This window comes from Montipora foliosa, chromosome 5 (assembly GCF_036669935.1).
Source record: "Montipora foliosa isolate CH-2021 chromosome 5, ASM3666993v2, whole genome shotgun sequence".
NCBI lineage: Eukaryota > Metazoa > Cnidaria > Anthozoa > Scleractinia > Acroporidae > Montipora > Montipora foliosa.
Genome location: NC_090873.1, coordinates 34044419 through 34071918, shown reverse-complemented (window position 1 = coordinate 34071918; position 27500 = coordinate 34044419). Strand labels below are relative to the sequence as shown.

Sequence of the window (27500 nt, the reverse complement as noted above, 5' to 3'; positions counted from 1 at the left end):
TTACGGAGTTCGTAAGTTCGCATTCTGCCTTGGATTCTGTTTTGCGATTTGTCCTTTCGCAGGTTAACATGCAACTAGCATATCGGCTATTTAAAGCTTATTTTTAAATTTTCAACCTCGGATATTGCGTTTCTAGCTTTCTGATTGGCTCACTCAATCTCGGTTATCAGCTCATATACCGTAATGACCTTTTATAGAAACTGACTGCGTCGGTCGTTTTGTAAAACTTAGACTACATCCTGTCGTTCTGTAAGTAAAACAGTTCAAATTTAAGGAAAATTTAATAAAACAGCTATTCCATTCGTTAGATATGAGACTGGTTATAGCCAACTCGGCGCTACGCGCCTTGTTGGCTGGCTATTTACTACGTCATATCCAACGCGCGCTCATGGAATAATTGTTAAATATCTGTACAAACCTGACGAGAATTTGATATCTTTGGACTTAATGGATGTGAACTGAGGCGGTACACAGGGATTTTAGGGAATGAAATTTTCCACCCATTGATTGATACCTGAAACTTCCCTTCCTCGGGCTTCTCTAAGTGCTATTTGCTTTCCTAACAGGCTAGCTAAAGTTTTTCGCTGCAAAAGTTGCCGAGATTATATTATAGGGGTTAGTTGTCTCAGTTAGGTGATCTTTTTTTAATGTAGGGTTTGAACTACTTCACGATTTGACGCTTCCGAACAACTGCTTGCATTAGCCGAAGCGTTTCGTGGAATTCCCCAAAATTAGGTCAAATAACGTTGATATAAACCCAAGCTGGCTGACCAATCTTACTATTCATCAACCTCTGACTGTGGATTTGCTTATGTTTTTTAAGGAAACGTAATTCAGTGAAACAGAGTCTTCAGCACAGCTGGATGAAGGTAAAGTTGTTTCATGAGTGACCATCGATATTTTGAATTAATGACCTACTATTATTGTTGGCGTGACGTTTGTGCTCTTGCGCAAACGTCGCCACCATGTAGCTGAATGGATTGATGAAATACTAGGGAATTTAAGCTTGTTTTTCTTAGCAACTTTTGATCAATAAACAGTTCACTTTTAGTTGCTTTGTAACACGCATTTTGAAATCACCGGAAATCCTTGGGAGTTAGCTATGAACGGTGCATTTTATTCACGAATTGCATTTTTTTCTGAATCGCGTCCTTTTTGGAGCAGTTTTTCCAATTCGGTTTTTTTAATCGGGTTTCCTGAAGTGGATATATCCACTTCAGGAAACCTATAGGTTAAATGAACATGAATGTTGACTGTAATCATCAAGAGCCCCGACGGGTTGGAAGTTCAACTGAACTCGAATAGGCTGGTTGCTATGATGTAATAGCCAGGCTTAATCATACACCACTGAACTCTTTGACATCTTACTTGATATCCGGCATTTTGTATGAACTGCAATCTTTATCAGTGTTTGTTCGATGGCTCAAGTGTGTGTTACAAAAAGGCAATGACCAACAATTGCTTTATCCGGAGTGTGATTTGTGGACTCAGTTTTAAGTGAGGATTTAACTTCAAGTCGTGCTTGAAATACCGCGTATAATAGGTGCGGTTACACTCACCATGGTAAATGCCATTTCCCATGGTAAATTATCCCGCGGTGCCTCACACTTGGGTTTTAGTATACCGTGTTAACTAGGGGTCACACGTTACGAAGATTACCGAGGTAAAACGAAATCTCACGCAATTCATTGGCGGGAAATTTAATCACAACTTCATCAGCATCGCGATTGGCTCTTGTACCTCGGGCAAAACACCCTTCCAACTTCCCACGTTAAATGTCATGGGCGCTTCCACTGATCTTTTTGACGTATCCATGGAAATTTAACATGGGAAGTTTACCTTGGGAAATGTCGGTCACACTACTAAATACAGTTTCCCGTGGTAAAAAGGCAATTTACCACGGTAAAAGTGCCCCGTGTAACCGCACCTAATGTCAGACTAACGCCATTTATTTCAATTACAGTTATTGATCGTATTCTACTATTGTTGCTATTCAGGGAAGTGCTTCCGCAAACGCAGTTAAAATTGACACTAAGAAGTTAAGACAATTTTTGGCCAAGAGAAGATGGCAGGTAATGCACTGAAACCAAATATAACTGACTTAGAGAAAGACGAAAATTCCAAGAGTCATGTAGCAGTTACGAGAGCTGCTACATTACTGGCGAATAGACTGGAATCAGTCCAAACTTCTCATAAGCACCGAAATGTTTTGAGCGTACTTCTGGTGACATGAAAAGTCGGTTTCTCTTGTCTTGAGAACAAGTGTAATGATCTTTGTTTTTTCAGAATTAGCAGATCTTAGTATCATGAATTGACTTCCGACCCCGGATAACTGTTCGAGTCTTTTGACAAACTGGCCTCTGACTTTCAACGTTAACTTTATTAACTTTACTCTGATTGCGCATGTTCAATGGTTCCTAATGCAACGTATTGATAGCGCTAGTCATGCACCTTCTTAACAACCGAGTCCTGCCAGCCATTTACTTCGCTGCGGCTCTTTACTTCTTTCACCGTGAGTAGAAATTGAAGTATGGTAAAGGAATGTCATCGTCGATTCTCATTTTTCCAATTGTATCCAATGTATAGTTTTAATTTTGGTGCACTTTCTGCAATCTACGAGTCTTCCCCGAACTAAACCCCCACCGGAATGGCCGCAGGAAATGCGGCCATTCGTATTGTTACCAAGTACTTAAATTCACACCATATGAAAAAGTTAACCCCCGCCACCAAAAATGGTCGCCAGAAATCGGTGAGATAACCAGGTTTTGGGGGTTTTTCAGTTGCTTTGAGTATGAACTTCAAGAAGCGTTGAACTTCCCATAATCAGTCACACTACGTCTCCCTCTAAAATCTCAAATTCTGTTTTTTTTTTCTGTTAGCCTCTCCCCCCTCCACCCCCCTCCTTCTCCCCACCACTCATTACGATACAGTACATCCCTACACTTGGGTAATATGGCTAATGGAAACATGGTCAAATTCTTGTTAGGGTTTCAATTAGATCTTTCCTGACCTTTATATAAATTTCTGAGAGGACAAGGGCGTTTTTAATCCGCAGTGGCCAAAGCAACATTAGCTTAACGTTATAAAGATCACACCAGCTGGATGAGCAACTCGAGTTGGTAGTTGCCAGCAAGTCTGAAAATTTCCAGGCTCAAACAGGATTCGAATCCACGACAGTGCGATTCGCGCTGCACAGCTCTATCAAGTGAGCCATCAAGTCAATGGAAACTCGTTAATTATAGTTCAAGTTATAACCTGGAAGAGGTGAACGAAATGATGTTTCGACAAAAAAAAAAATCAAATACATGACACGTCATATATAGGAAAATCGCTTCAAAACGGCAACATTTTTGTCTTATTCACAGAAATCTGTCAATGCTCTTGTGGCCGTTCGCCGTTTGTCCAGCCTCAAGCCCTTCACGAACGCAAAGACCAGACCCTCTGTCGTGCCATCCTTAGCAACAGTGCCTTCTGAAAAGGAAGAGAACTACGGAGGTGAGACTGGTGACAATGGTACTGACAAACATGAGCAAAGTGAAGAAGAAAGGAGCAAAGATGATCAACTCAGTAAACATGTGCAGGAAAATGGAGACAGTGCATTCGAAGGTAACTGTGAACACCTAGTCTTACGACTTCTGAAAATAAGTTTCCTCTTTTTCAAAGGGAGCTTTCGTAGTAAGGTTCATTTGAGACGTATAGATATGGTCGCTGCCGGGAGATCATTCCTCCACAAAATAGGTCTTATTAAGCTCACTTGCAAGACATTTTCCGAATCTTTAAAGAGTAGGCCATCATTCCAGTCTGTTCAAATTGCAGCAGTGCCCAAAAGCGAGGAGACTGGAGACGAGGAAAATGAAATAGAGAACTCAATAGGTGAGTTATTATTCGGGAAATGTGTCGTAGATGCCATGCTGCAGAAAAACAGGTGTAACTGTTTCCCATTAAAGTTAACCAACCTTAACATGTTTAACATTTAAATACGAAGACGCGTTTGCTGCGTTGTCAAGTTTTTGTTCCAATTTTGTCCAATGATGGCGGACAATCCGACATAGTGATGAACAGTAATAGCAAAACAAGGAAGGAATTCGTAACAGATTTTCTTGGTGATGAAACGAACGAGAAAATCAGTCAGCGCTTTTGCAATAATTATTAACTACTAAGGTTGAGGTTTTATAACCTTTGCAAAAACCGTGGACGCTACGTCTTGCACAGCGTTGGATCAGAAAAGATCGTCAAAATTGATTAAAACGCCAACCGAAATATCGTTAAAATATACATTTCGCGTTGTGTTATCAGTCGTGCAGTAGTCTACTTGACTTTCATAAATACCTACTAAGTACTGGTTATAAAAATGTCGCAAAAAGGTTGCTGTTATTCATCGTGGTGAAGTACAATAATAAAGTACTCTCGTTTGTCTCACGATGTGGTCACTTGTGCTGTAGATCGCGACGTTTCCACTGCATACTGCTAGTCAGGCTAGTCAGTCTTCATCAGGCGATGAGGTCAACTGGTTACGAGTCACCTTTTAAGCAGGATACTCCGCTGTGATTGGTTGGTTTTCAGCAGTTCATTGGTACACACGCAGGGTCAAAGAGGCGATTCACATAAGACTTCACCCCAACAACATCAACAGGGATAGTGGAATAGAAATTCCGGAAGCATGGATGCCCACGATCAAGAAACCCAACAACAGGAAAACCGTACGACAGCGGACCGCCGAAAGAACAAAACACCGAAACAGCGAGGATCGAAATGCACCAATCACAGCTGATGAAAACCAACCAATCACAGCGGAGCATCCTGCTTGAAAGTTGAAACGTAACCAGGCGACCCCATCGCCTGATGAAGACTAGCAGTATGCAGTCGAAAAATCGCGATCTACATCACAAGTGACCACATCGTGAGACAAACGAGAATACTTTATTATTATTGGTCATAAAAAAAGTTAATGAAAGGATTGGTGAGATGAAGAGGCAGTGCATAGCCTTAATAAAGAGCCCTAAAACAAAAGATTGATGAACAAGTTACATCAACGTTAATTTCTATTTCAAATTTTCAACTCAACATTTAAAGTGTTATTAAAAACTGTTCACGAAAGAAAAGACCATCACAACTGGCAGATAAGAATCCGATTCCATACTAAACTCGCAGGTAATATTATCTACATTGAACAAATTAGTTTAAAATAAGTTTAATGCAATTTATTAATTGTTTCCTTTCCCAACCACTGGATTTAAACTTTCCGTTAACGTACTCGATAGAACTTCCAGTTTTTACATTGGAACTCTACGACGTCGCAGTCAATGAGCGAGACACCGTTACACTTGAGGTTGTGGTCAGTGGCAACTCACCCTACGAGGTTGAATGGTTTAAAAACGCTGTTGACGTCACAGAAAGCGACCGTATATCTTTGGTGATGCACAACGAAGGGAGGTTTGCACTTGTTATCCGGGACTGTGAGGATGATGACACTGGAGAATACTGCTGTGTGGCTCAAAACGAGGCCGGGAGAGTTACTTGCGCTGGATGGTTAACTGTCGAAGGTAGAAAACTAGTGCTGAATGAGCTGTATAATTATTAAAACTCATTTAAGTTTGAATAGGTTGCTTTGTAATTGAAACAGCTCTTCTGATCAATGTAAGAAAATGTGCTAACAAGGGAATGTCAATGGCGACAATCGACTGAACTGAAACTGTTTCCAATTCCATCAAACGGAAGATTTCTTAATATTCATAATCGTATAACCGTCTGTAATAAAAAAATGATGCTACTAATAAATGAAGACTATCACAATCATAATCATCATCGTCATCTTAAGAAGTGATACTGATAAATTTAACACTAATGTTGATATCGATAACAGAAGACGACGAAAAAATGCGACACATGCAGTATTTCATGACGAAGACGAAAGAAGGGGAAGAAGATTAAGGGCAAGACTCGGAAACAACAAAAAAAAACAACTTAGAAGGAGCGACCATGACAAAAACAAGAAGAAGAAGAGCGGAGAAGTTATGGATTTGAGTATGACTTTAGACAGCCTCACTTGTAGCAAACAGAATTTTGCAGTCAGCCATTGAATCCAGCAAGAGGCTGCATCATCATCATCCTTCGTCTTCAGCCCAGATTCCTCCTGCCACATTCCGCAACACCGCCTCGTTTCCATTGTCAGGTCCTGGACTTCTATTCCTATGTGCAGTGACATTGAGGCTATTTCTGGATGTATTAGACCACAGCATCGTCATGGCCTTAAAAAGTTAACCACTGATGAAAGTAACCATGAATAATACCATAATAATACCAATAATATTAACAACACTCGACGCACGGTGATGATCTTCAGCTACTGACGCACACATACTCCCTCAGGATTTACACTTGACTTTACGAGTGTAATATTTTTAGTGGCTTGCCAGTTTCGGTTTTACGCAAAGCGAGTGTTGACGCTGACCCTGGCAACGAGCCCTATTCTAACACAATGTCAAACTTGCAATTTTCCGTTAGTTGAAAGCGTCGAGGAAGAGGAAGGCGAAGAAGAGAGTGAAGAGTCAGAGGACGAAGACGTGTTCGAACTGAAAGACTTCGTTGAGATACAAGATGGTAAGGTACAGAAGTCTTACTGCATCGAGGAGGAGGTCGGAAGGTAAAGCTCATGCCATATGTCAAATATCAATCGAATTGTTTCATGCATTTATCTTGCCTTTCCCCTTCCCATTGCCATCTGCCAATTCGGATCTGCCATTACCAATATTGTTCCTTTGAACGTTTTATTGCAGTTGTCATTGCCTTCTTGCCATTGTTATGGTTCCATTGCTATTGTCCATGCCATATTGCCGTTAGCAGTACTATTTTCTTACTTTTTGGAATTTCATTGCAACTGTTTTTGCCATGTTGCCACTGTCAACGCCATATTGACTGCCACTATCAGTACTATTTTCCTTCCTTTTAGCATTTCATTTCAATTTCCACTGCCATAATGGCATTGTTATCTCCATTACTATTGTCAATGCCATCGCCATTAGCTGTACTATTTCATCTCTGGGTGGCATTTTCCTTGCAATTGTCGTTGCCATTCTTCATGACCCCATCATTATCGTTATTGCCTTTTGCTGCGGGTCGTCATGATGTTAGTGCCTTTGATCTTTTCATTTTGTCATTGTTCTCCCTTTTTTTCAAAAATTTAAAATGGTTAGTTTATAATGGTTCTTTTATTTTTTCAGGGGACGATTTGGCATCGTGAAAAAGTGTATCGAAATGAAAACAGCCTCAAGATTTTGCGCCAAGTTCATAAAATCGAGACCGAGCCAAAAGGAAGAGTTCAAAAGAGAAATTGAAGTAATGAATGCTCTCCATCACCCACGCCTTATAAGACTGTATGACGCTTTCGAGGAGCCAAGACAGATTATCTTGATTATGGAATAGTAAGTGAATGATACACAAATGCAAAGTTAAACTGAGGGGTCGTAAAGAGGATTTCGCGATTTGCCAGCCAAAAGCGTCTTGAATTTTATCGCCTCGCTTAGAGCAAGGTTCAGCAAATGTTGCAATTTTTGGGGAACAAAAGTTCAAGTGCGTCTCATGCAATATATTGAAGGGTAAAATGGATCATTCACGTTGTTGAACATTGATGAACGATGTTGAACGAAAATAGATTCCGTTCAACAAGTAGCCATTTGTTGCACAGTGCAAACCAATTGTTTTCTAGTCACAGGAATCTGCAAACACACGGTTTAACCAGACATATTTTGATACCACTCTGGTTTGAATAAATTTCAATGCCGCGAGTCAGTAGAAAGTTACGAGTCAACGATACAACGTGTCGACACTCCTGTCTAGGTGTCTTCATCGGGCGAGGTGATGTAATATCCAACCTTATCTCCAGATTCCTTGTAGATGCTACCAATTTGCCGAAAAGGGACAGGACGTCCCTCTTAATAGTCAGTAATTCGCGTTCTTTTCTCTTGAATAAGGTAACTGTGACTTTCGTTTTACAGCTTAGCATATGGTAATCAGTGTCGCATAGTTTTGTACCGTGTGTCACCATTCCGTGGTGATTTTCTTGATGTTGACCCAAATGGTCGATTCCCTTTCTCATGCCAATGTATTAGATTCCATCGAGAAGGGACATCATTTCTCGAAAACAAGCTAAAAGGACAAAGAGTCGTCAAACAAAATGTGTAATGTTCCTACAAAATATCAGATAAGAAATGAAAAGACATTATACAAGGAAGGAGAGCTGCAACATACGAATGCCTGGTTTTCTTTTAACATCTTTCCAGCGCGAGGGGTGGAGACTTGTCAGATCGTATGGACGGAGATTCGCTTCCCGAATTTGAAGCTGTGGAAATTCTCAAGCAGGTCCTGGAAGGCATCAAGTTTATGCATGGCAATGGTTTCATGCATTTGGACCTTAAGGTATACGTAATGGTACTTTTCCTTGACTCCTTCTGAAAGATTTTAGGCTTCTGAAGTTAAAAGTTGGATGAGCATCGGGCTGGCTGCCATGCGGGAGGTCGTGAGTTCGACTCCAGCCGTACCAACACTCAGGGTCTTAAAATAACTGAGGAGAAAGTTCTGCCTATGTAATTACATCTGCAAATGATTGAGACTTTCAAGCCTTCTCGGATAAGGCCCCGTCTCACAACCCTTCAATATTCACAGCCCAGTGGGACGTAAAAGAACCCACACACTATTCGTAAAGAGTAGGGCATGGAGCTCCCGGTGTTGTCGTCAGGCCACATTTCATTCATTCATGTGCTGGATCAGATCGCTAATGGACTGATAGCGGCTTTCCAGCGGCGCCTGTATATGCTGATGTCCGATCTCACCCATAGATCGCTTGCTTTTAAAGCGCATTTGAATATGCCTATAGAAAATGCGCTATATAAATTCATTACCATTCCTTGTCTTGATTGATTTTATCGTTTTTTTACGTTTTAGCCGCAGAATGTAATGTTTAAAAATGAAGGTGGATCCAAAATCAAGCTTATTGACTTCAGCTTAACGAGAAAGTTTGATCCGGACAAAGAAACGAAAATTTCTTTTGGAACTGCGGAATACGTTGGTAAGTAGTAGTCTAAGATCATTAAAACAAAAACAGTTTGGCATTCTTGTCTACTGCTAAAGAGCTTTCTTTTTCTCTATTACATTGTTCCTTCCAGCTCCAGAAATTGTCAATTACGAGCCTGTGACGCCATCTGCAGATATGTGGTAAGAAATTTTGGAAAGTGCTTATTACAGAAAACTGAACGAATTTACTGCGGTCTACCAGAGCTAGTCCACTCTACTACAGTGACTTCACATCAATTGTTCTAGCGCCAATGAGCAAAACTATCCTGTAGTATACAAAAATTTGGTTTTATCAACGGAGTTGATAATGTAAATTGGCCACCGAACAGAGATTCTAAAAGCTTTTAGAATCTCTGTACCGTGGCCAATTACATTATCAACACCGTTGATAAAACCAAGTTTTTGTACACTACTTCCCCACCGACGCAGCATCACAGTTTCTTTAGAAACTACCCCCTTCATCCTGTAGTATTACAACTCAGAAGGCTTTTTTTTTTCTCTGGCCAACGTTATCCCTAGCAACTCGGCAAGTTTTGACCCTATGATAGGTTTCCATCGTTGCGAGCAAGGAGATGAACGACCGCCTTTTGTGGTTTACCAATTGATAAAACAACTCCACAACAAACTTTCCACACTTACATTTCCGTATTCTATTCTAGAGGGCTATATCGATTGTATTTTAAGGCATTTTTGAAATGTTTTATTTTCTGGGTAATTCTTTGGCTTTCAGGGCTATTGGCGTGGTAGCATACATGATGTAAGTATTGTAATTAAAAGCTGATGGTCTTTATATTTGGTTTTTAAAGTTCTTTCTATATTCACATTTCAAGTTTTAAAATGCTACGACATTTTTTCTGACGTACACAACAATCGTAAATCATGTCGTGGGCCTGTCGTAAACCGTTGCCGCATGCGACAAAAATCGTACCGTGTAAATCGGCCCTAAAAAGTTTTTTTTTACACATTATCCGCCAATGAGGGTGTGCGAATTTCATTGACAGTCATGCCTCCTTGCAAACTTCGTACGGTTGTAATTTGTACACCGTTGCATGGGTTGTTGAGTTGACGTATTTACAAGTATGTTGTCAAATGTGAAAGTTTGTTGGGTGGCCACGGTAAGGCACGTTGCACTGTAATATTATTTCTTCGTGCCAGTGAAAATTAATTTTCACCCCCTAAATAGGCTCGATTGACCAGCCGTTCTTGTGCGCCCGCATTCCTCTGCGCACACCACGGCTGGATCACTGGTTCAGCCAGTTGTATTTTCCACCAATCAGAAAGTCACCTGCCCCCAAGCACAAAATGCAATTGGCTGAATACAAAATACAATTGCGACGAGTGCTGCGTTACGGACAAATTACGGGGACCAGTAATCCAGCCGTTCGTTGGGAGGAGGATGTTCACCGCACTCCCTAAGCGGATGGAAATCGAACCTACCTCCACCCCCCCCCCCCCCCCCCCCCCTCCCATCTCCCTCTCAATGGTCATCATGAAATAATTTCATTTGCAATGTACAGTTTTCAAGTTTTTACAATGTAGACGAAGGTACAATTTAGCTTTTGGGGCGTTTCAGTGGAGAGGTTCATCCTCAATAATAACTGTTTCTTCAAGATTACATATTTTTGATAAAAGATAAGAATAAGGTTTAAACAAGGTGAGATTTGAAGAACTGTAAGCCTTAGCTTTGAAAATACCATCTATATTAAATAGATGAGTATTAAGTCAGTTTTCCTGCCTCGGTCTATTGTTGACAGTAGTCTTTGATAAAGGATATCCTAAGTTAATAAAGAAATCTTTGGGTTCAGTTGAAAGGAGCTGTTTGTTTAGTTTGGAATGCCGGATGTCTCAACTGTTTCTTTAAATGTTGGCTTGTTGGTCATTAGCCCATAATGAGGAGAATAGTACAGGTTATATATATCTATTGAGTCACAAGTTTTTAAAGACCGAGCAGCTCTGAAACGTATTTCGGGTAGTATACATGTCAATGTATGATATCGGGCGTTTTTGTGGCGATAATACGCTACTGTTCGCATAGTTGGTTATCCGATAAAAGAGCCATTCGTTTCACACAAGGCATGAATAAAAGACTGGCCGGTTCCGTTTTCATTCCCTCTTGCATTCATCATCACGGCGAATGCATTGTTACAGGAAATCCAAAGCTTTTTCCTTCCTCGCGACATCTCATTTTTGCAATCTGTCGGCCTTCCATGCGTTAGTACTTTAGTTTTGCTATAAGAATTTGTTTCCCGACGTTGAATAACGTCTTGGTTCTGGCAAAGGGAAAGCTCAAACTTAAGAGATTCCAAGCAATCAGTCGTGGAAAGACGAATAGATCTGATCCTCAATTCCTTCTATGTAGGCTGAGTGGTGAATCACCATTTTTGAGTGAGAGCGAGGAAGACACATTTCGTCGTATCACAGAAGGACGCTGGGAGTTTTCTGATGTATTTGACTACGTAAGCAAGGAGGCAAAGGACTTCATAACAAGGCTACTTATGAAAGAACCCAGGTAATCATTTTTTTCAATCCAAAAACAAAGTTAAACCACAACATATACAAATCATATAAATACCTCAGTCTGTGAACTGATCAGGATGATACACAGTTTATGTGTTACTTTTATCAATTGTTGTTGGCCTTTTTATTTTGAAATATCAAAGAAATGTGCTTCAAGAATGCCATCGCTTTGTGGGGCCGCTTCTGCTCTTGCTGTGGAAGCCAGTTCTGTAGTGACAGTCCTTTCCGCAGGTGGAGCAGCTGTGAGGTGATGCTAGCACTGTCCTCGTTGACTGTCCTCTTCCTTCCCTATTCGTATTTTATTAATAATCAGGGTCCAAGTTACAAAATGTAACTTAGGGCGCTTTCCTTTTGTGAGAACTGGCCGGCCAGACCCGTCAAGTTGCAAAGAAACTGCAACAAGTAAAAGGAACACTTGCATGATAATCCCTCGCATTCCTCTGAAGGAGTATATATCATACTCGAAAAGTGTTACTTTGAATGCGTTGTAGAGTTAGTCCTTCCAAATGCCCGATCTGGCCGGTCAGTTCTGTCAAATGCAAAGCGTCCTTAGACTGGATTTTTTAAAAGTAATTTTAAATTCAAGTGATTTTCTTCATGTTGATAAAGGCTTTTCCTCTTACTCTTGCCTCGTTGCCACTAAGTATTTTCGACAATGAGCTTCCTTTCTATACTATACAATTGGCTAAGAAAAAGACTTAAAACCCGGTTTTGTCATGCTTCGGCTGATTTATGACCATTTATGTTTAAATATTCGCCTCTACAGTTCAGTAAATGGTTCTAAACTAACCACCCGTCCCACCCCGTCCCCTTCCCTACCAGATTTCCCTGACCAAGAAACCACACAATTATTCTCTTCGTCTTACAGAAAACGTATGACAGCAGACCAGTGTCTTGAACATGACTGGATTAAGGTAATTGAACAATTAATCAGTGAATATGAACAAAAAACGTAGGATTGTACCTAATCTATTGAATCACGTGCTTGAGAGACAACACGTCAGTCAACAGTGATCCTTGCTAGTTTTCTTGAAATTATGCCAAAAATAATACAAGCGCAATCTATTTGAAGTTATGATCCTCACTCCAAAAGCTATGGGAAGATTAGTACTAGTGAACAGAATATCAATACTCACTCCTGTGTAAGAGAACGAATTGACGACAATGATGTTAGCTCCTGGTTTATAATATCACCCTTGATATTCATGCTCATCGGCTTCGTCAGAGAAATAGAAAATCAAGGTCAACGACTCTTGGCCGAAGTGTTTGTTTTTAAGCATCTTACAACTCACATACACGTCCTCTAAGTGAGAAAAATGACTTCGTCAAACTGAAGAGGAGATAGTTGAGAAACCTGGGAACGTCTTTGTTTTCCCTTATTAGAGTGACAGGAGTACTGATTAAGTTAGGTTCGGAACCTCCACATTAAAATGAATACACTTCCTCACAGATAGATAATTCATGATAAGAGACAAGATTTAAGACACAAAATATTCGGTTTTGTTATTTGCATTGCAGTCACCAGGATTCACCGGCAAAAGGAAGAGCAAAGGAATATCTGAGGTACGTTTGAAAGGCAACTTAAAGAACTATGCGATTAGATTTCCAATGACAAGAGACAGATATTATAATATCTCTATATGTAAACCTTCAATATTCAGCAATCGGTGTATTTGTAAAGTGAGCACTTAACTCATAAAAAAAACCCTCAAAAATCACATCTTAAGTTCCCTGCTGTCAGCATTTATATTACTAAATGATGTCTTGTAAGTATCACTCGGGTTCGTTGCCAGCTGACCAGTGTGTGTCAGTCTCACTTGTCAGTGAATATTTAACAATTAGACCCGTGGCCCTTGAGGGCGAAGGGTCTAATTCTTTTAGTATCTCCCAACTAGTCGGACAGAAAAGGCAATAAAAAAGTTAGCAACTACAAGTTGAAGAAATATTTCTTAAAATATCTGGGAATAAAACGAAAGAAAGCGTCACGCTTTTCGCTACTCGAGGACTATTACTAATAGTCCTCTAGTAGCGTAGCCAATTAAAATGCAGGATTTGCATTAGTCCACTAGTTGGGTGATGGTAAATATATTTATGCCTAGTTCATGCATTCAAACTTGTTCCGGGTTGACTTTCCTGTTTTCTCTTCTTTTTGCACCAACCAGGCGGTCAAAATTCCTGAAAAGTATTTAGCCCCTGAGAAAACACACGTCAGAATGATCCTTTAACTCTTCACCCTCAGCAACGTTTAATTTTGTTAAAGATATAGACAGAATTGCATCTAATACTCGGAGTACGCCAGGAGCTTCATCTTCTTCACTTTTCTAACCCAGCATCGATTTTCGCTTCCTAACCATTCCTTGTCGAATCGTAAAAACCACCGATGTAAAGTAGTTTTTCCGTCAGGAATTTAGACATGCTTGAACCACGTCCACATTATTTTCATAACAAAATATTTTATTTGAAAATTTTATCTTGGAATTCATCTCTCCAAATGAAGCTTTCAATCCAAATTTCATGGCAAACCGGCTTCCGACATTTTAATTATTCGTGAGAAATGTCGTTGAAAACTAATAAAAAGGGTCCACGTTAAATAAAATCTTGAAATGTCTAAAGAGAAACTGTTTTGGGCTACTGTTAACCTTATTGGAAGTGACTTGTCTTTCGAAACTAGCTCAAATGACACCTATGATCCCAACTGAATCAATCATTGTGTAGGTAATCTTGAAGAAATAATCGATGAACTATCGAAAGGTGGTTCGACGAAATCCCAGAAGAGATTAATTCTTATAAGGAAATAGCTATGAAATGGTGTTGAAATTGATGTCCATGCGGAAACGTCTTCTTCAGTTTCTGAAGGAATCGTGAGCCCATCGTACTCGTATTATGACTACATTAATCGCTTCATGTATCAGGGGCACCCAACGAGAATATAGTTCAAAACCACTTAGACATAGCCTTGTCAAACGTATGTTAGTATTTAAACAGTAGATATAGGCATATTTTTATCCCCTAAAAATTTTTCATCTGTTCGGATTTCCTAGCTGAAAGGCTAGTGATCCGAAAATTATAGGGATTAAAACTTACCTTTTCGAAAATTTCAGCCAGAGAAACGGCTCCCGAAAATTCTAGGTGACCTTTTTAGGGTAAAAATCCGTTAAAAATGGGCAATTATACCATCTTTAGGATGTTCGAAAATGCTAGGACAGGCAGGCAAGCAAGATATTTAAAAACAACCGTTCCGAAAATTCTAGATCTTAAATCGTCTTCCGAACAGATATTTTCCGAAAATTGACGTTGGGTGCCCCTGATGTATCTCTGCATGAAAATGGAGTTGTCGGCAATTCGGACCTTTTACCTGAAACCACATTAATTTCAATATGCAATTAACGCTACTGTTTCGTCTTCCGGCTAAGAAGTGCTTGTCGTCACGACTGCTTTGACTACAATACACTTGTCGAACGGGTTCAAAACCCAACATCTTTGCAACTGTCAGAGTCATAAGGCGAATCGAATAGAACCTGACAATGGGCTAAAAGAAGTTGACTGAATGTATATTATTAGCCGATGAGAGTAAACAATATCGAAAGAATAAAGGAGAGCCGGGAAATTGCTTAAATGCTTTGCGGCTTTCAAAGTCATAAGACGAATCGAATGGTCCTGTCAATGGGCGAAGGAAGTTAAGACTCAATGCATTTAATTAGCTGACGAAAGTAAGCCGTCAATGTTGCAGGAGTAAAGAAGACTGAGGAATTGCTCAAAATTCTGCATATGTAATCTAGGCCATATATTTATAATGATGTACCTCCTACATGTATTGAAGCTTTAAAATTCACTTATGTCATAACTGATATGAAAGTACGCTACTTATTTTTTTTAACACAACCGTTGCAATGTCAGTGCAGCGAAAATACCGCGATGCAATGCTGGCTTCATTCACAGTTTGAAATCCAGATTTCTTTGCTTATATTCTGTAATTCGTTTTTAAGTAAATTGGCGAGACCATAAATTAATTATTTAAGTAAATAAGCAAAGAAATTCGGTTATGCCTAGGCCTCTTCCACGAAGTAGTCATGGCTACACCAAGATCTGCCAGGCCGCCGGAATCCATCCATTACTGAGCCATTTGCCGCATTTATAATCGATTTGAAATATAACTGCTCTGACATACCCATCTTCATTTCTTTTAGAGCGAGTTGGTACTTGAAAATAGACCACTTCCTATATCACCAACAGAGAAAAAGAGACAAGGTAATGCATAGAATTTTCATGATAAAAAAATTTTGGTTGCCATGATGCATAAAGAGGAAAAGCGTATTCATTCTTCTCAGGGCACCCATGCTACATCAAGAAAACCTCATCCTCAGAAATGTGAGAAAAATTTTTTTTTTGTTATTTTTTCTTTCTCACTGAATATGATTTTGTGTATGTATAGCTTTTTGGCGGAAATTAAAACTGCTGGGCCAGTTATTGTGCGTCACTGGCTGAGTTGTTTTCCGCGTTATCGTCATCAAGCATCCCCATGCGACATAATAGCAGTTTGCTCCCAACCAAATCCTGGGTTGTTTGGTATTGTATTTCAATTGAATAGCAATGAAAGTCGTTGGAAAGTGTATAGTAAGCGAACAACTCAGTCATCCCAAGGATCGAACTCACGTCACATTGGTGTGAGGATTCCTCGGTTATTGAATGGTTCATCCATCACTAAATTTCGATTCATTTTCTGTGTTCTCCACAGAAAGCAGAAAATTTGACGAGCAAGATATGGCACAAGATACGCAAATGCTCGAGTCCAAGGTAAAAAAACTTCTCTCCAAACTGCAATACGCTGAAAAAGAAAACAAACTCTTGGAACACAAACTTCGGGACGAGGAGGAAAGGGTTGACGTCATGGAGGATGAACTGCGCATGAGCGAATCTTCCAGAAAAGAGCTGAATGAGAAAGTTTCAAAGCTGGAGGCCGAGAACACGAATTTGTCGCAGCAAGTCAAATCAAATACCGACATTTTGAAAAAGGCGGAGGTTACGGAAGAAGAGAAGGAAGTTTTAGAATACAAACTTCTGGAAAAATCAAAGAAATTGGAAACTTTGACTCACGAGTATGAGTCACTCAAAGAAAAAATGGATCACCGTGATGTTCTTGAAGAGAAAATACTTCTTTTGGAACGAGAAAGTAAAGAATATCACGAAGCAAAGAATGATCTTGAAGAAAAACATGGACATTTGCAAAAAGAAAAGGAGGAATTGGCAGAGATGAATGAAAAGAATGCCATGGTCAATAAAACTCTTGAGGATGAGATTATCAGACTTAAAGATGACCGCAATATGTCTGAAGCTCAATACAATGCCTTAAAAGAAGAAAAGAAATCTTTAGTCGACGAATTCACAAAACGCTTTGAAATCCTAAATGATCAGAACAAATTCTTAGCGTCAGAGAAAACCAATTTGGAGAAAACCATGGAGATTCTAGAAAGAGAAAATCATGACTTGAAGTTGAGATTGGAGAACGCTATCACAAAGGAAAAAGAAACCAAGATAGGTCTTGAAAAAGAGGTAAATGAAATGGAAGAAGAGTTGAACGTGATTAAGAAGCAGAGAGAAGAATCGCAGAAAAATTGCGAAGATTTATCGTCAAAATTACGCAAAGCGTATGAAGACCTAGAGGAGGCCAGGAAAACAGTTAACAATGATGGAACGCAAGGTATGCACGAAATATTGTAATAACTATGGATATGCAAAATGCCCGATTTAGTCAATCATAATAGTTACAGTAGCTAATGCAAAATACCTTATTCCCAAATCAATCGTAAACAGCAATAAACTTGAAGGTCGGGCCCCAAAGGCTCAAAGACTGGATTACTCAGTTTATCCTGTGGATAAATCGCTATCCAGAGTGCAAAATACCGGTATCCTTCACAGCGTTAAACATTGACAAACAGTTTTCGAACACGCCTTTAATTAGATGTCCTTAGAGCATTTATATGACAGTTACGCGAACAAATATTTAAATCTTAGCACAGATTGAAAATGTTGGATGTGACTTATCCATCGGATAAAGTTAAACAGGTTTTGAAAAGCGATCGGAATTTTAAGGATTTATAGTCCAATTTAAAATGAAAGAAAAAAAAACAAGTGTCTACAAAGCCATTAGTTTGCGATAAGGTAGTTTCAAAACCAAGACCATAGCCTGAGAGAGAATTTAGGTCTGATCCAAACTTTCGTTTACCGTGCCCTCGAGGTCTCAACGATTTATCATTTATTAAATTGTCATTACCCTTGTTCGCCAATCAAAAATGCGTAAATCACTTTAGCATTTTCCCGCGCAAACCTTCTGTAATTTACTCACATCTGGATTTGATTGTTCCCCCCCAAGAGAATCTACTAGGCCAGATTGCCACCCTTCAAGACAAGGTCAAGTTGTTGTCAACGGATCGTGAAAATCTGGAAGATGATCTGGAAGACAAAGAGGCGGAAATTGACGACATGAAAAAGAAAATCGAACAACTTGAAACAGAAAATACGATAAACAGCAGCGACCTCGTGAACTATAAGGCAAAAGTAGAGGAGGCTAACGAGGAAATAATGATGCTGCGGGCGAAAGCGAATGAAAAAAAGGAAGAAAAAATAACAAAAGAGGTGGAAGACGAGGAGTTCTCCAGTGCAGACTTTGCGAATAGAATAGAGGATTACGAGTCCATGATTGAAAATCTGAAGAAAGAAGTTTCTTCATTACAGTCACGTCTTGCTACCGAAAACCAGAGGAGCAAAGATTTGGAAGAAAAGACAGAAAACACCGAAAAGGTAATACTTAAAGATACTTCTCTTTCTTTTGCAGAGATAGTCAATGCAAACATAGATCTCACCGTGTAACATGCATAGGCTGCAAAGAGTCCTCTGAATTTAATATAATATTCATGATCAAAGCAAAGATCTTAAAACCAAATTATTCCTTTTCTTTTAAAAGAGGTCGACAATTAACTTGAGACCCCGACAAGACCTTCGAGAACATAGGGGTTCTAATGAACAGACTAAATGAATGCGGTGGGTGACAATGGGTGACGTATAGTGAGAAACATCGCTATTAGTTACGCCAGACAAAAAATTTATTACAAAAACAAACCATTTCCAAGCGGTCCTGGTTCTTTTGAATCAATTAAGGGGGTTCCGATATGGATATATTTTGAAAAAGGAATAAGAAATAGGCTAAGGGGTGGGGTTAGCAAAAGTAATCACACAATTTAGAAAGCAATTTGGAATAAATTTATTCCAAACTGCACGAAAAAAATCATGTGATTACTTTTAAATAATGAAATACACGAAAACATTTTTACTGAGATAGCTTATCGGGATTAAACAGAAGCAACGCAAGCCTATCACGCAAGTACTCAAATGTCGAGTCATCCATGGCTCGCATTTGATATGCCTTATCTTTCATAACTGACCATGCCATCAGAATTCTTGGTTTGCACTGACTTACTCTTTTCTGCCCTTTGTTACCTGAAGACTGCATTGCATTCTCGTAACAAATCTGCAGAATGAGAAAAATTTTCATGTATATTATAGCGAAAAGTGGGGTCTGTCCCTTAAAAGCATTTAGCATAGTACTATTATGTTTATAACTTGAAAAACTGATTCTTCTTTTTAAATTAGAGAATATACTATTGTTGATTCCTTTAGCGCTTACATTAATTTTGAAAAGAATATCTTTACATTATGACAAAGAGCTTGACAGGATTTCAATGTAGGGATAATTAATGTTCTATTTGTTGGCTTGTTTGTCGATAACGTCCATATTTCAGGAAAGCTTTGATTACGCAAATGTTGTGGAGGAGGAATTCATTACAAGAAACGAGGAACAGTTGGAAAGTGAACCTGTAATCTCCAATGATTCTCCTTTTATCAGAATACATCATTTAATGGGAGACGAAGAAACATGTGGAGAAGTACAAAGGGAAAGGAATACCAACGGCCTAAATGGAGGTGGAAACGCCATCGCGATGAAAAATGACTTCAAAAAGTTACAAAAACTTTCTGAAGAACAAGAAATCAAATTGGCACGGGAAAGAGAAAGGACACGTGATTTGGAAGAACAGATCCAAAATTTTGAATTGGAGAGGCGAGATGGAATGAGAATGTATAGAGAGTTGGAAGAGAAGTGCAATCAACTGAAAAATGAATTGGAAGAGCAAAGTTCCTCGCGAAAGGTAGCTGAGGAAAGACTTCAACATAAAGAACGAGAAATCGACACTCTGAGTAAAAAAGTAGAGTCGTTAAGTAGAGACGTGCAAGTAATAACGGAAGAAAAAGACAAAGGCGACATCCTGTACGACCGACTTGCAGAAAAGCATAAAAACCTCATGAAGGAAAAGAAGATCTTGGAGAAAGAAAAACAAGAGTGCGAGGACCTGGAAGAGTCAATGCAAACTCGGATCCATGAACTTATGAAGATGAAAGACGAAATTGAGTCTATGAGAGACAACTTACGTACCCTTGTACACGAGAAAGAGACGGTGACCGAGGCATACACCTCCCTGCAAAAAGATCTGGACAAGGTTGCTGGTGAACGGCATCAACTTGAAGAACAAGTTCGTGATGAAACTCATCGTGCTGACAGACTGAACAAAGAGCGCATTTACCTTCAAGGCAGGGTGGAGGAAATGGAGAAGGAGATGAAAACGAGAGAGTTGGACAGCTCGGCTGATAAAGCGACGATAAATGAGTACAAGAACGAGACCAAAACTTTGAAGGACAAAAATTTAAACGTGGTGAAGGAGATTGAATTATTAAGGAAAGAAATGGAAATTCTTCTTCAAGATTTCGAAAAATTGAACAAAGAAAGGAAAGATTTAGACATTATAAAGTTGCAAAAAGACAACGTGTCAAAGAAAGTGGAGATGTTACAGAATGAAAATCTGCGACTCCTTCAAGGAACTGTCGAATTAGATCAGATGAAAGAAAATTGTGACCGTCTCAGCGATGAGCTTGAAAGAATGAAGGATGAAAAGGATAGTTTAAAAAGCTCCCTTCAAACCGAAAAAGACGAAGCTATTAAGCTGGCAGAGACGTTGAGGCAAGAAAAAATAAAACTTTATCAGAAAGTTGATGAGATGGATATCATGAAAGAACGTCTTGAAAGAGCGGAGGAAGAGAAGACCGTCCGAGAAGACCAGGTGAACAAGTTAAACGAGGAAAGAGAACTTAAAATTAGCAAGCTAAGGGAGGATCTCCGCTGCCTAAAAAAAGAAAAACAAGATGCCATAAAGCAGGTCAAACTCTTACGGGGCGAAAATGATAGGCTTCTTAAAATGGTTAACGAATCAATTAAGATAGGAGAGGATTACGATAAACTCAAATTTAGTTTTAAAAGGACGAGCGCAGTAATGGAAGATGCTGCGGATCTTAGAATAGACAACGAAACTTTGAGAAAGGAGATTGCAAAGTTGAAAGACGAAAGCAATCAATTCCTTGATAAGGTTGGAAGGTTTGATAACATGAAAGAAGAACTTGATGAACTCAGACAGGAGAAGGTAGTTGGACTGGAAAAAATTCGAAAACTACTAGCGGAGAACGAGGATTTACTGAAGGAAATAGATAAAATGGAAGGCATCAAAGAAGTTTTTTCGGGTCTTAAAAATGAGAAAGAAATTGCCACGAAAGAAATAGAGCACTTAAAGAATATGAACGAAATCCTATTGAAAGAGAAAGAGGTATCCAGTAATGACAAGATCAATCTTTCAAGGGAAAAAAGTAACCTTTTAAAAGAGAATGAAACCTTGAGGCAGGAACTTGAAATTTTAAGGAATGAAAAGGTTAAGGTAAAGGAAGATAGTGCGAATTTGAGTGCCTTGGGACCCGATAAAAACAACCTCTTGAGAGAAGTAGAGAGACTGAACGACGAAAATGAAAATCTTCAGGAATTTGAACAACTCAACTCAAGAACATCTCATTTACAAAAGGAAAATGTTGAGCAGTTTGAGAGAATGAAAGAAGAGCTTAGTGCTCTAAAAAAAGAAAAGGAAAAAGACGTCAATGAAATGGAAAATTTGAAGCAAGAAAGGAACTCTCTGTTGGACAAGGTGGAAATTATGCAAAGACTGAAGGAAAACCTGAGTATAGACTTGAAGGTTAAGAGATCACTTGAAGAAAAAAATGATAGCCTCGAAATTCAACTTGAGGACCAAGCATTGGAGACAATGAAATTCAAAAAAGAATGTGCGGCATTGAAGAAAAAGATCGACATTTTAACGAAAGACCTTCAGGAGCTTCAAAATGAGAAATCTCGTGAAGAAGAACAAATGACCATTGCTCGAAGAACTGATGAGGAGAAGATAGATCTCATGATAAAGGATCATCAGTGGGTTGACATGGAAAAAAGCTCGTTTCAAGCCATGGAAAATTCCGGTGCCAAAAAAGCGGGCAAATCGAAAGAAGAGACCCGCTTCATCAAAACGTTGAAAGAAGAAATAGGATTTCTTGAGAAAGAGGTAGAAGACTTAAGTGAAGAGAACAAGGAACTTTTGCAGACCTACAAAGGCCTACAAAAAGAACATGGCTGCTTAAAAGAAGAATTGCGTGTTATCGAGGGGCGTTTAGAAGTAGCATCTAGTGAACTCGAAAGCGTAACTAGCAAAAGAGATCTTTTAGAAAAGAGAAAGGATGAATTAGAACATGATTTGCAAGGGACAGAGCAAGAGCTTCAAGAAGTAAGAAAAGATTACGATCCAGTAAAACAAAGGCTAGAACACGCAGAACAAGAGATTAAAGATCTCAGTAAAGAAAACGAAGAATTAAATCAAAACTACATTGATATGGAAGAGAAATACGACCGCATTCGCAAAATCAACAGGGAACTGGAAGAGGATGTTGATATCGAGAGTAACAATTTTGCCGAGGCAAAAAGTCGTAATGAAGAACTCAACAAAGTAAACGCCAACCTTCAGCAGCGAATCACAAAAATGCAGCAAGAAATTTCCAAACTGAGAGGAATTTCAGAAGTCGGCGCTGGAGCAGAAAGAGCAGAGAAGAACAAAACCACAGTTCAATCAAGAAGAGAGCAGTTAGAAGCCAAGCTCATTGAGGAAGATCTCAAGTCGGGAAAATTTGGGAACGAAAGTCGAAAGCCCTCGTATCAATATCGAGCTCAAAGTGTTGACAACCTGTATGAAAATCAAACAACTATTTCTTCTCTCAAGAAAGACCTTCGTTCTTCGAAAGAGCGTGTCGACGCACTGGAGAAAGAACTTCAGGAACTGAGAGAAAAACTCGACTTGGAAATGAAAAGTGGTGTCACCAAGGTTGAGGAAATTGACATCAAAAAGAAAGAGAATGATTCCCTGATGTACGAACTTGAAAGCACTAGACACAGGCTTGTTTCCAACGTCCTTAATCCATTAGAAGAAGCTACGGTTCTGGGGTCTTTTCGAGTCACTGCTGCGGATATTTCTGCTGGAAAAAGCAAGGCCTGGACTGCCATCAAGGAACGAATTGCAACACTGGTAAGAGAGTACGAAAGATTAAGCGCTGAGAACACAAGTTTGCATATAGAGTGCTCCCGCATCAGGGAGGAACGTCCAACTCTGACGAACTCCGAATCTGAAGCCTTAATGGTTGAAAGCAACAAAAATCGACAGGTAACTGACTATTCTTGCATGAATCCGAAGTAAGGGTAGTAGTTAAGGCGATTTTGTATGGTAACAGATTGGGTCGGTGGAATATATCAATGCATAACTGACTTATTGAATAAGTCGGTTACAAAATAATTGAAATGTGTTTATCCACTGGGTTGATGTGGTAAATTGACCAATAAAGAAATTTGAAAGCTGACGTTTCGAGCGTTAGCCCCTTGTCAGAGCTAATTGCTGGTCAATTTACCATGTTATCAACCCAGTTGATAATCCCATTTCTGGTTTTCACTTCCTCATCGACGCAGCACCGCAGTTTCTTTAGAAAGTAAACTCCTTCATACAGAATAAATGGCCCATTTTCTTGGAGACTGACTGATCGGTTGACAGAGTACGTGACCGACTAGCTGTCTTCTGATAGACCGCGCACCGGTGGTTCAGTTGCATGGTTGAGCATCGGGCTGTTACGAGGGAGGTTACGGTTTCGGAACCCGGGTTCGATCAACACTCGGGATCTTAAAATAACAGGGGAGAAAGTGCTGCCTTTGTAATTTCATATGAAAACGGTTAGACTCTCAAGTCTTTTTGGGTAACGACTATATAGTTAATCGTAGGCCCCGTCTCAAAAATATCTTTGATGTTTATAAGTTCTCTGTGGGACGTTAAAGAACCCACACGCTATTCGAGAAGAGTAGGAAATGGAGTCCCCATTGTTGTGACTGTCTTGTTCTGTCCAGCAGAAGTGACCGGCGTGGCGTGACGTCTCCAAAAAGGCTTGTGGTGTTTGAGGCCACCTAAGCAGAAACAGCCATAAGTCAAAAAGGGACTTCGCCGAGTGCTGGAACATGTACATGTAGATACAGATTGAGCAACTGGCAGTATCGAGCTGATTTCGATTGATACACCGACCCATCATTCCTCCCCAAAAACCTTATCGGTTAACCGATAAAAAGATACCACCTGAATAAAGTCTTGTATTACTCATATATATTTTTTTTTATTGATAAAAACAGGAGATGATGGAATCCACCCGAAAATCCCCGACAGCAGAAGATATTGTTGGAAAGGAAAAAGAATTGAAGGCTTTGCATGAGAAAATCGCGCAAGACGAAGAAAACCCCTCTTTGATTCAAAGTAAAAACGAAGAGCTTCATCGTCAAATTGAATTATTGAAACAGAAACAGGTTGGCGATGAACAAGAAAAGCTGACACGTAGGGATAAAAAATCATTGTCATCTTCAATGGATGGAAGATTGGGCCAAAGAATGGGTCCAGAGTTTAAGGTTCGAAGGTCACACACCATTGAAGGGACTTCAATTGTCGAAGGTATTAAAAATATCGAGAAAGAGCCAAAAGACCGTCGTCACGAACCATTCGAAAGTGACAACACTGACAAGGGCCAAGAGATCGTGCCTCTTCAAGTGGAAACCAGTGAAGCTCAGCGGCGTAGAAACGAACAATATGGTGACCCAACCAATGAAGAACAAATGCAAGTTGCGCGTGAGCTGGTAAACAAAAACAAGCGAATTTTTGAGTTAGAACAGGTTGGTGAGAACAAGAGCACCGGTCAATCCGGTTTTCATGAAAACACGTCACACCTGCACCAGCTTCAAAAATAATGATCTACTTGCACCCTATATCAAGAGTAAACGCCTTCGTTATGTAAGAGCAAAGCCTTTAAAACTGCGATATGTAATTTAAACGATACGTAATTAATTTAAAGCAATTGCACTGTAACTGAAAGGGGCAGTGTCATGCTTAATTTCGTGTTTTTAGGTCAAAAATGGGTAAAAATCTAGATTACTACTTCAGTTCACACGTACAACATTCCTGACCACCCAATGATAAGTATGAAATATATTTATGGCACAAAGAGCTATTAGTATTTAATCTTTGGTGTCTCTCCGAAGACACTGTCTCAAACTTGAAAAAATTAGGCAGTTTTTTCAAGTTTCAGTCCATTTCCATCCTCTCTTTGCTTGGCTGCAAACAACAAAGAACAACTTCAGTGCACTTCAGTGGTTATTGGTAACAAAACTACAGCGTTATTTTCCGGTTTTTATCGATGCAAGGACGCCTTTTAGCGGCTTTGACTGAAATAGCGTGACACTGTCCCTTTAATAGTTTTCGCTTGCCATCGTGCACGGGAAAAGCGTGGAAGAGATATTTGAACTACCTAGCTTTTTCATGTTTTAGGAAGTTCACGCTCTCCTTGAGAAGATCGAAGAGTTGTCACTTGGGAAAATATCAACTGAAAAACAATCCATTGATGTTGACGACTACAGACTAGAGATACTTCGTCTCGAAGGAGAAAACAAAAGCCTGAAGGAACTTACAAACGATGCGGCACTGGTTGCCTCCAAGAAAAAAATTGAGTCTTTACAGGCCATGAACAATTTCCTCAAAAGTGAAAAAGATGAACTTGTGCTGCAAATTGCAGCCAAAAGTAAGAAAATCGAGATATTGGAGCGGAGAGTCAAAGAACTGACGGATATGAAAACAAACGAGATAAATGGATCTAAGAACGGGGTTTGTGGAGAGGCAGATGATTACATCAATGAGCTTGATGAGGAACTAGGAAAGACCAAGCATAAAGTTGCTGAACTTGAGGTGAGTGTTGTTCATAGAAAATTTATTTTGTCTCGAAGCAGAGTGAAAGTGGTCAAATCAAATAGTGGATTGTTAAATGTAATAGTAACGATCGTAATACCCATGTTAATAATGATAATTTTTCTTTAATCATATCGGTCAATCTTTACTGTTCATACACGAAAGCGTGTATATATCGCTATTTTCACAAATTTCATAATACAATTCATTTCAGGGGGCAGGGGTTACTTGTATTAAAACAATGGATATCCAGTTCAAAACGTATTGCATTATGGGAATGGGAAAGTAGCGAATTACATCAGTGGTCTTCCAAAGAGTCATGTAAGATAGCTTAACATAAATTAAATAAGCTGTCTCTGATAAAAAAAAAATGCAACGTTTAAAGAGAAAAATAGGTTAAACTAGCAGTAATCAGAAATTAGGAAGTGCGTTCGAACTGAAGAAGAAAGAGATCAACTTTATCACGCTATTCTATTGAACAATGTAAAGAAAAACAATAGCTGGTTTCCAATAGGGGCGTGAGCTAAATATAAAATTTTAAAATTTAAAATATACTTAATATAGTAACAATCGCGACTATAACTATTCGTGCATTAAATAGAAATACTTATCGTGGCTAAAACTATTCATGCATTAAATATAACCCTAATAAATAGAAATAGAAATAGATTACTATATGATATTTGGTCTATAGGTTGAAAAAAGCTTATGAAACGTAGCTAAAGTTTCACAATTATGTATTTCATTGGGTAAGGAATTCCAGACCCCAGCACCATTATTGCTGAAACTCTTCTTCAAAAACCGTCAGTCAATGGGAGAGCCAACATATTATCAGCGTTCCTTAGATGATAACTGTCGGCTGAACACGAGTTCCTGAAGATATTCAAAAGCCTCACCGGTGCCAAGTCATGGAGAACCTTAAACATTTGCCTTGTCTTAATACGAAATCTGCGTTCGCTTAGTAAACTCCAGCCAAGATGACGTAGGGCTAATTCAGACTGTCCAGCCTCGTTTTAGTAACGCAGGATTACCCTAGCGCATCCCCTGTTGAGTTTCTGACGCCTTGCGGCTAATACACTTCCCAAAGAATCCCAAACCTCGCAGAAATAATCAAAGAGAGGCATAATTAGAGCACAATAAACTGAAACAAGTACATCTCGACTTGCAGATTTAAATCTCTAAGCACTTATTCCTGCTGTAATCGTTTTAGTTATTTCTTCAATATGCTTGCTCCACATAAGAGATTAATCGATATACACTCTAAGCATTTTGGTATCTTTGACTCTTTTGATCGGATCACCTCCTATAAATACACTCGGTTCAAAGGGAAGCTTCAGTAGCCAGTCTTTGACGTGAACCGATGAGAATATACTCTGTCTTCGTAACATTAAGGCTAAGCTTATTTGCTTGTAGCCACAATCTAATACTTTCCAAGTCTTCATTAAGTCGATACTTTTCCCACAGGCTGTTAAGCTGGTATCGTCAGCAAACATTTGGGGTGTGGTGTGTTTTTCAGGCAATTTTGCAAATCCTTAATATATACCAAAAGGCCTTCCTTTCGTTGAGATATTCAAATCCAATAATTATTTTACATTTTGACTGAGAGGATGGTAGTGTTGCATCAAATGGCAATTTAATCTAGATGCATCCCAAAAACAATTTGATGTTGGTATGTTTTGTGGAGGT

General features: G+C 39.3%; 1 protein-coding gene and 1 long non-coding RNA gene across 8 annotated transcripts in view; one reads left to right on the top strand and one right to left on the bottom strand.

Moving 5' to 3' along the window:
- The window catches only part of LOC138004013 (uncharacterized), a 53491-nt gene that overhangs the window by 18892 nt on the left and 7099 nt on the right, over positions 1-27500 (top strand). For 2 of the 6 annotated variants that reach the window (XM_068850397.1, XM_068850401.1), the window contains 20 exons: positions 824-869; positions 1998-2072; positions 3366-3606; positions 3817-3873; positions 5262-5543; positions 6505-6643; positions 7221-7421; positions 8280-8415; positions 8941-9064; positions 9162-9210; positions 9800-9826; positions 11429-11578; positions 12455-12500; positions 13105-13149; positions 15774-15834; positions 16322-17284; positions 17957-18384; positions 19383-23213; positions 24218-24748; positions 25401-25814. In XM_068850397.1, the coding sequence (XP_068706498.1) occupies positions 824-869; positions 1998-2072; positions 3366-3606; positions 3817-3873; positions 5262-5543; positions 6505-6643; positions 7221-7421; positions 8280-8415; positions 8941-9064; positions 9162-9210; positions 9800-9826; positions 11429-11578; positions 12455-12500; positions 13105-13149; positions 15774-15834; positions 16322-17284; positions 17957-18384; positions 19383-23213; positions 24218-24748; positions 25401-25814 (7846 nt within the window). The remainder of the gene's footprint in view (positions 1-823; positions 870-1997; positions 2073-3365; positions 3607-3816; positions 3874-5261; positions 5544-6504; positions 6644-7220; positions 7422-8279; positions 8416-8940; positions 9065-9161; positions 9211-9799; positions 9827-11428; positions 11579-12454; positions 12501-13104; positions 13150-15773; positions 15835-16321; positions 17285-17956; positions 18385-19382; positions 23214-24217; positions 24749-25400; positions 25815-27500) is intronic. The other 4 variants (XM_068850399.1, XM_068850402.1, XM_068850398.1 and 1 more) reach the window with 3 other exon arrangements.
- The window catches only part of LOC138004016 (uncharacterized), a 25490-nt gene continuing 1324 nt past the window's right edge, over positions 3335-27500 (bottom strand). Inside the window, exons 2-4 of one of the 2 annotated variants that reach the window (XR_011123719.1) lie at positions 19061-19111; positions 11642-11874; positions 3335-3471 (exon numbers count right to left, since the gene is read on the bottom strand). This is a non-coding gene — a long non-coding RNA (uncharacterized lncRNA). The remainder of the gene's footprint in view (positions 3472-11641; positions 11875-19060; positions 19112-27500) is intronic. The other variant, XR_011123718.1, reaches the window with a different exon arrangement.